Below are 8,855 nucleotides of genomic sequence, written 5' to 3'. Positions count from 1 at the left end.
TTTCTAACCAAAAGGAGTACATAACTGGACAGAACCACCACATGTGAAGGTAAGTACCTTTTAGGCCACTCTCTCCAACACTGCCCAGAATAAGACGGGTCTATTTTAGAGATGTGAGATCATTTCAGACATCTCCCAATGTCTAATCCCTTTAGACAAATGTTTAGTCCATCCACATGCCTCTCCCCATTCAGTGACGGTATAAGAGTGATTTAATTCTAATTGCCATTTATTACAGTAAGAGGGTTTATCCTTGTTATTAAGCATCATAAGCGTCTCATAGAATTTAGAGATCCTTATATGACATCTGGCCCAGTAAATGGGATTTGTATTGCCTTAACAGCAACAATTTCAAGTTATAAAAAACATCTAAGATACAAATGTAAAAAAAAAAACTTTTTTTCAGCAAATATGTTAATTTTTTTTTCCCCACTCCTAAATATTTTAAAATCATATAAAAGGGCTATCAGTGGCTTAAATGTGTCTAAAATTGAGAGTATTACCTTTAGAAATCACAGGAGACTGAAAACATTTGTACTATGTAACACCCGTAACATTTTATGTAACACCCGGAACAGTCTAATTATATTTTTTTAAAGAAAACTTTAATTATTAAATAAAAATAAATAAATATCTAATATTATAGTATGGGATCTTAACTTCAACCAGTAAAAAAAAAACTAAGCATAATTATTATCCAGTTAGCAGAGTTTGGAGCTTTTCTTACTCCTGTCAGGATGCTAGGTCTTGTTTTCGTAACACCCGTAACACCTAGTTTAACATTTTTTTAAACAGCTAATTTAATAAAACTTCAATTTAACCACATAAGTTAAAAATATACTGTATATACCATAAAAACAAATGTAATATATGTCCTTCTAACTTAATTATACATTTTAAGCTGTGCAAATGTAACACCCGTAACAATGGAATGGCCCAACCGTACTAACTATGTAACTATGTCCATGTACTTGTGCTTGAGGGTATTATTACAGGAGAAAACATTATGGAAGGATCTGGGGATCCCAGTAATGCTTTACTCAGACACGGTTTGTGGTTACGGAGAAATAACTAGTATGAATCTATTACAGATAACAGCGATAATTACTTATATATTTATCTCCTAGGCTTCACACCACTTACTATTCCCATGTATTGGCCTTTCTCTTCGCCATTGAAGACATCAACTTCCGTACAAATATTCTGCTTAACATCACTCTGGGATATCACATATATGACTCCTGTGGAAATGTGAATAAAGCAGTAAAAGATGTTCTGCAGATCCTGTCTGGACACACAGTAACAGCTCCAAACTATTCCTGTATGGAGAAGGATGCAGTGGTCGGATTTATTGGAGATTTACGTTCTGTCACTACTCTGCCTATGGCACGGCTGTTAGGTGTATACGGATTTTCACAGGTGAGTGACTGTATTATCCTTTTTTACAAATAAGCTTGAATTCTTACCTATATTAACCCCTCGCCTCCGCAGACTGTTTTGGCTTTATTGCCCAGGGCCTATTTTTCACATCTGACCTCTCTCTTTATGTAGTGATAACTCTGCGGTGCTATTAACTATCACGGTTATTCCGAGATAGTTTTTTTTTAGTGACATATTCCTCTTTATGTTTGTGGTATACTTGGGTTGATACACTCTATATATTCAAAATTCTCTTTCCCTAAGAAAGATAGTCATGCCACATGAATTATTAATTATTACTGCAACATCTACAACATGTCTACTTTATGGTGACGTCATTTGGTGAATGTCCTTTTACTTTTTAGGATGTTAGAGGGCTTCGAAATTTTGCTGCGATTTTTCAAATTTTCATGAAAATTTCAAATTCTGACTTTACTAGTTACCCACATGAATCTCTCAACTGTAAAAACTGCACCCCTCAAAGTAACATTTAAAAAGTTTATTAACCCTTTAGGTGTTTAACCACTTAGGGACCAAGCCTGTTTGGGCCTTAATGACCAGGCTCATTTTTCAAAATCTGACCTGTCTCACTTTATGCGCTTATAGCTCAGTGATGCATTAATGTATGCTAGCGTTTCTGAGATAGTTTTTTCGTAACATATGGTACTTTATGTTAGTGGCAAAATTTGGTCACTGTCTTGTGTGTTTTTTTGTGAAAAACATCAAAATATCATAATAAAATTTGAAAAATTTGCACTTTACAAAATTTGAAATTCTTTGCTTTTAAAAAAAGAAAGTCACATGACAAAAATTTGTTAGTAAGTCACAATATAAATATATCTTCTATTCTGATTTCATTTCATAAACATATTTCACTTGTTTAGGGTGTTACGGGGCTTAGAAATGTATCAGCAAATTATCAAATTTTCAGGAAATTTCCCAAACTGATTTTTTTGTTAGGGACCAGTTCTTTTTTTAAAGTGGATTTAGGAGGCTTGTATACTGGAAACCCTAATAAGTGACCCCATTTTGGAAACTAGACACCTTAAAGAATTAATCTAGTGGTATAATGAGCATTTTAACCCTTCAAGGGCTTGAGGAAAGTATTCACCATTAGGCCGTAAAAAAAATGGAAAATAGAAATTTTCAAATAATATATTTGTTAAGATTAAAGTATCTCATTTTCATAATAAACATGAGAGAAAGTTCACGTAAAATTATGTAACGCAGGTTCTCCTGAGTACAATGTTACCCCATATGTGGGCATAAACCACTGTTTGGGTACACAGCGGGGCTCAGAAGGGAAGGAGCGCCAATTAGCATTTCCAGTTCAGATTTTGCTGAAGAAGTTTCTGAGCGCCAGGTGCGTTTGCAATACCCCTGTAGTGTCAGCAGAATAGAACCCCCCCAAAAGTCACCCCATTTTGGAAAGTACACCCCTCAAAGAATTCATATTGAGGTGTGGTGAGCATTTTTACCCTACAGGTATTGGAGGAAAGTATTCAAAATAAGACAGTAAAAATGAAAAAAATTGAATCTTTCCAATAATATGTTTGTTTAGTTTGAAATTTCTCAATTTCATGAGGAACAGGGGAGAAAATGATCCCCAAAATCTATAACTCAGGTTCTCCTGAATACAATGGTACCCCATACAAGGACATAAACCCCTGTATGGGCACACAGCAGGCCTCAGAAGGGAAGGATAGCCAATTAGCATTTTCAGTGCAGATTTTTCTTAAGTTTCTGAGCACCAGGTATGTTTGCAGTCCCCCTGTAATGTCTGCAGGATAGAACCCCCCCAGAAGTCACTCCATTTTGGAAAGTGAACCCTCAAAGAATTCATCTTTGGGTGTTGTGAGCTTTTTGACCCCACAGGTATTGGAGGAAAATATTCAAAACTAGACCATAAAAATGAAAAATGAAAAAAAAAAAAAATATATAGAATTTTTCCAATAACATGTTTGTTTAGTTTGAAATTTCTCAATTTCCTTTGGAACAGGGGAGAAAAAGCACCCCAACATTTGTAACTGAGTTTGTTCTGAGTCCAATGGTACCCCATAGGTGGGCATAAACGACTGTATGGGCACACAGCCGGGCTCAGAAGAGAAGGAGTGTCATTTTAGTTACAGGCAATATTTGGGTGTTTACTGGCTATCTAGGGTGGTAATGGACAATCTCGGGGTGTTTACTGGATATCTGAGGTGGCGACAGGCAATCTGGTGTGGTTATGGGCAATCTGGGGTGGTTACGAGCAGTCTGTGCCAATCTGGGGTGGATATGTGCAATCTGGGGGTGTTTACTGGCTATATATGATAGTTACGGGCAATCTGGGGGTGTTTACTGGCTATCTTGGGTGGTGATGGGCAATCTGGGTGTGTTCACTGGCTATCTGTGGGGGTGACGGGCAATCTAGTGTAGTTCACTGGCTACCTGGGGTGGCAACGGGCAATCTGGGGTGGTGACGGGCAATCTGGGGAGGTTACCGGCAATCTGGGGAGGTGATGGGCAATCTGGGGAGGTAAACAGACAATCTGGGGAGGTGATGGGCAATCTGGGGTGGTTGCAAGCAATCTGGGGTGGTTACAGGCAGTCTGTGGCAATCTGGGGTGGTTACAGGCAATCTGGAGTTGTTACAGGTAATCCGGGGTGGTTACAGGTAATCCGGGGCACTTGACTTTGGTGACAGGGGTAAAAAAGTGCCGGCACCATTTGGAACAAGCAATCAGCGGTATATAGTATATACCGCTGACCACTTGTACTGGGACCACACCGGGTGATCCCCAATCATTGCCCCAATGTTCTATGCCACCTCAGGGGGTGGAGAGAATGGAGCTTTGATCATTTTTAGGAGTTCATCACTGTGAACAGTGTCTGTTCACAGTGATGGCGGCGGCCATCTTGGATCAGATGGCCGCCCAGGGAGGGGAGGGTCAGTGACCAGGTCACTAGGGATAATTTTGGGGACAGGGGGGGACATGTTTTCATCTCCTCTCACTGTGGATTCACGGTGATAAGAGATTAAAGCGTTCAGCTGTGCTGACAATGGCCGTTACCGGTTATACTGTTAATAACGGCAATCGCCTGTGTGGGGATCAGCCGGGACTGAGCTTACATTCTGCCCCAACCCCTCAGCTACCACCGATAGCTGAGAGGAGGGGGCTGTGGGTGTTACCAGCGCCGCTGCACTATTCTATGCCATCGCCATAAAGAGCTGATGGCAGCAGAATAGAGCCCATTAACCCCTTAACGACCGCGGGCGTAAGTGTACCCCCCCAAAACCCGTGCCTTAACGCAAACGGGCGTACATTTACGCCCGCGGTTTCCCCGATCGCTGCGTGTACACACGCAGCGATCGCGGAAGATGGCCTGCTATAATGTATAGCAGGCCATCCCTGCTTGTCGGCACGGGGGGTGATTAACCCCTCCCGTGCTGACGATCGCCGCTATTGGCTGATCAATTCAGATCAGCATATGGCGGCGATCTGCAGCTTTCCGGGTCACCGGTGACCCGATGGCCCGGAAAGCAATGGCGGTTGGTGCTGTCCGAGGACGACACCGACCGCCATTACTGTTAAAAGTAACGGTGGCCACGGTGCCACGTCCCGATCGCCGGGACCGGCCGGCCAGGAGCGGCCGGCCGATCACGGCGATATAACTACCCCATGAAAGGGTTAAATACCTGCTGTGGACACCTCAGCTAGGTAGCTGAGGTGTCCAGAGCAGGTATTGACCCATACTCACCGGATCCAGCGTCCCGATCGCGTCTTCCGGGTTCCGAACGCGACTTCCGGGTTCCGAACGCGTCATCGTCTTCGTCGGCGTCTTCGTCTTTTTCCGGCGGTCCCCATCGGTAATCATCGGCTCCAGCGTCGTCAAACTTCGGCTTTTTCCGGAATTGGCGTTCTACTGCCCCCTAGCGGCTGATAAGTGTATATAATACACATATCAGTAGCTATAGGGTTGAAGAAAGATTTTTTTTTTTTTTTCCCAATTTTTTTTTTTTCTATTTTCCGCACCCTATCGCCGCTGAGTGCTGATCAGCATCGCACGTAAGTGCGCCGCTGATCAGCAACTCCTCCTTTTTGGCGTAGAGTGTTTTTTTCCTATATCCTACAGCCACGGTCTGCTTATAAGTGCCGCACATAAGTGCGGCATTTATCAGCAACTCCTTTCTTGGCGTAGTTTTTTTTTTATACTTAATGTTAAAAAAACATGTAAAAAACACCATTACACTACACGGAATAAAGTTTTACACTACACCACTACATACCCCATATACCAATCCCCGTATAAAGATGACCCCCAGGGTGTTTTCGGTGTCGGACGCATACGCTATTATTGCCTCCGACACCAAAACAGCCAGTGAGGATGAATGGGGGGGGTCCTTTGTTCCTCCATTCATCCTCATCCTCATCATCCAGTGACGTGTCTGGGGGTAGCGTAGCGTACGCTGCCCCCCAGACACGTCTTTTCCGCCAGTACCGTCCCAATAAGAGATCACGGTATGGCGTGAAATTCTACAAACTCTGTGAGCCTACCTCTGGGTACACTTACAGATTTAGGGTACGTGCACACTGCGGAATGGCGAAGGATAACCCTTTGTGCATTCCGCAGCTGGCACCCGCCGGCGGACTGATGCAGGCGCGCGTCTCCACCCGTGTCATAGACTCCATGTTATGCTTGGGCGGATTCCATCGTCCGTCCAAAGAATGAACACATTTGACAGAGAGCGGAATCCGCCCGTGCATAGAATGGAGTCTATGACACGGACGGAGACGCGCACCCGCATCAGTCTGCCGGTGGGTGCCAGCTGCGGAATGCACAAAGGGTTATCCTTCGCCATTCCGCAGTGTGCACGTACCCTTAGAGTGTATGAAGGAAGGGACATCCAAATCCAGCCCCAGATGCCCCCAGATGCCCCCTCCCCGCCCATCCTCTGAGTTAGTGGGGAGATCGTTCGGGAACTGATCTTCCCACTGCTGGATAAAGGTTACCACCTGTACGGGGATAACTTTTATACCAGCACCCCCTCTTCCGGTCCCTCGCTGACCTGTAGCTTGCGGCACGATCCGAACATATCAGAAGTAGTAATAGCGCCCTAATATTTAGCAGCCATGGAGCGGACCCAGCGCTTCTGGATATGAAGGATCCCGTATCGCACCAGGACAACATTTTCCAGGTGACGTCCCCCACACTGGAAAAAAGGAGACCCCAGAAGAAGTGCAGAGTGTGGCGTAACAGGGGGATCAGGAAGGACGCCATTTTCCAGTGTGACACCTGTCCTGATCCCCCCGGCCTCTGCATACTGGATCGCTCCAAGGTGCACCACACGTCACTGAGGTTCTACATTATCTAAATTCTGTCCCTTATTCCTATTTCAGGGGTCACGTTGATCCAGGGATTATTCTGATCGCCATTATGGAGTCGGGAAGGAATTTTTTCCCTGTGATGAGGCTACTGTTGTCTGCCTTACGAGGGGTTTTTGCCTTCCTCTGGATCAACACAGGTTGAATTTGATGGACACCTGTCATTTTCAACCTTATAAACTAATAATTGGCCTAATACCCCCAAATAAATTAGAATTGTCCCTTTTTCCCCAGCTAAATAGGTATGGCCGCCATTCCCATTAGAGGATGCCATGATGCAATTACAGAGCCTCTGTGCGGCCAGGACAGTAGAAACCCCCCACAAGTGGGGGCAGCGGGGATATGGCCCCCTGGTGACGGCCACATTTGGGACGTGAAAATGAAAAAAATTTTATTTTTTATTTTCACGGCACATGTTCTACATATGTGCCTGTTACCAGTGGGGTCCATATGCTCACTGCACCCCTTGTTAGATTCCTTATGGGGTGTAGTTTCCAGAATGGGGTCACTTGTGGGGGGTTTCTACTGCCCTGGCAGCACAGGAGCTTTGTAATTGCGACATGGCCTCCATCCTCCATTCCAGCCTCTAAATGGCGCTCTGTCCCTTTGGTGGCTTGCCCTGTGCCCATATGGCACATTATGTCCACATGTGGGGTATTTTAGTACTCAGGGGAAATTACCCTACATGCTTTGCGTTTATTTTCTTTTTTAACCCCTTGTGGAAATGGAAAAAAATCAAGGCTAGACCAACATTTGGTGTAATTTGTTTTAAATTTTTACTCTAAATCATTAATCTTGTCTTGATTTTTTCATTTTCACAAGGGGCTAAAAAATAAAAAAAACACAAAATTTGTAGAGCAATTTCCCCTGAGTACAAAAATACCCCACATGTGGACATAAAGCGCCATGTGGGTGCAGGGTAAGCCTCCAAAGGGAAGGAGCGCCATTTGTTTTTTTGAGGCTGGATTTGGCTGGAATGAATTTCGAGGGGCCATGTTGCATTTAAAAGGCCCCTGTGTTGCCAAGACAGTTGAAACCCCCCACAAGTGACCCCATTATGGAAACTACACCCCTCATGGAATGTAACAAGGGGTGTAGTGAGCATATGGACCCCACTGGTGACGGGCACAAATATGGAACAATGTGGCGTGAAAATGAAATATTACATTTTTTACACTATAATGTTGGTCTAGCCTTAAATTTATTATTTTCACAAGGGGTTAAAAGAGAAAAAAACACACAAAATGTTTAGAGCAATTTCCCCCGAGTCCGTAAATACCCCACATGTGGACATAAAGCGCCATGTGGGCGCAGGGCAAGCCTCCGAAGGGAAGCAGCGCCATTTGGATTTTGGAGGTTGGATTTGGCTAGAATGGATGATGAACGCCATGTCGCATTTATAGAGCCCTTGTGCTGCCAAGACAGTGGAAACCCCCCACAAGTGACCCCATTCTGGAAACTACACCCCTCAAGGAATCTAACAAGGGGTGCAATGAGGATATGGACCCCTTGATGACGGGCACATTTTTGCCGTGAAAGTGAAAAAATGAAATTTTTCACTTTCACGTCACATTGTTCCACATTTGTGCCCGTCACCAGTGGGGTCCATATGCTCACTGCACCCCTTGTTAGATTCCTTGAGGGGTGTAGTTTCCAGAATGGGGTCACTTGTGGGGGGTTTCCAGTGTTTTGGCAGCACGAGGGCTCTGTAAATGCGACGTGGCCCTTGAAATCCATTCCAGTAAAATCCAGCTTCCAAAAGCCAATTAGCGCTCCTTCCCTTTGGAGGCTCGTCCTGCGCCCGCTTGACACTTTATGTCCACATGTGGGGTATTTCCGTACTCGGGAGAAACTGCGCTACATGTTTTGTGTTTTTTTTTTTCCTTTTATCCCTTTGTGAAAATGAAAAATTGAAGTCTAGAACAACGTTTTAGTGTAAAAAATACTTTTGTCTTTTTTCACGCCATATTGTTGGGAAAATCTGTGAAGCACCTGTGGGGTCCAGATGCTCACCGCACCCCTTGTTACATTCCTTGAGGGGTGTAGTTTTCTGAATGGTGTCCCTTTAGT

At 44.1% G+C, this 8,855-nt stretch overlaps 1 protein-coding gene across 1 annotated transcript in view; it reads left to right on the top strand.

Annotated features, from left to right (window-relative positions):
• Positions 1 to 1,324: 1,324 nt before the first annotated feature.
• LOC138797254 (vomeronasal type-2 receptor 26-like) overlaps positions 1,325 to 8,855 on the top strand; it is a 209,974-nt gene continuing 202,443 nt past the window's right edge. Inside the window, exon 1 of the mRNA XM_069977149.1 lies at positions 1,325 to 1,419. Within this exon, the coding sequence (XP_069833250.1) occupies positions 1,384 to 1,419 (36 nt within the window). The 5' untranslated portion in view covers positions 1,325 to 1,383. The remainder of the gene's footprint in view (positions 1,420 to 8,855) is intronic.

The sequence above is a fragment of the Dendropsophus ebraccatus genome, chromosome 7 (assembly GCF_027789765.1).
Source record: "Dendropsophus ebraccatus isolate aDenEbr1 chromosome 7, aDenEbr1.pat, whole genome shotgun sequence".
NCBI classification, from domain to species: Eukaryota; Metazoa; Chordata; class Amphibia; order Anura; family Hylidae; genus Dendropsophus; species Dendropsophus ebraccatus.
The sequence above is the reverse complement of the archived record's forward strand: the minus strand, read 5'-3'. Positions and strand labels throughout refer to the sequence as shown.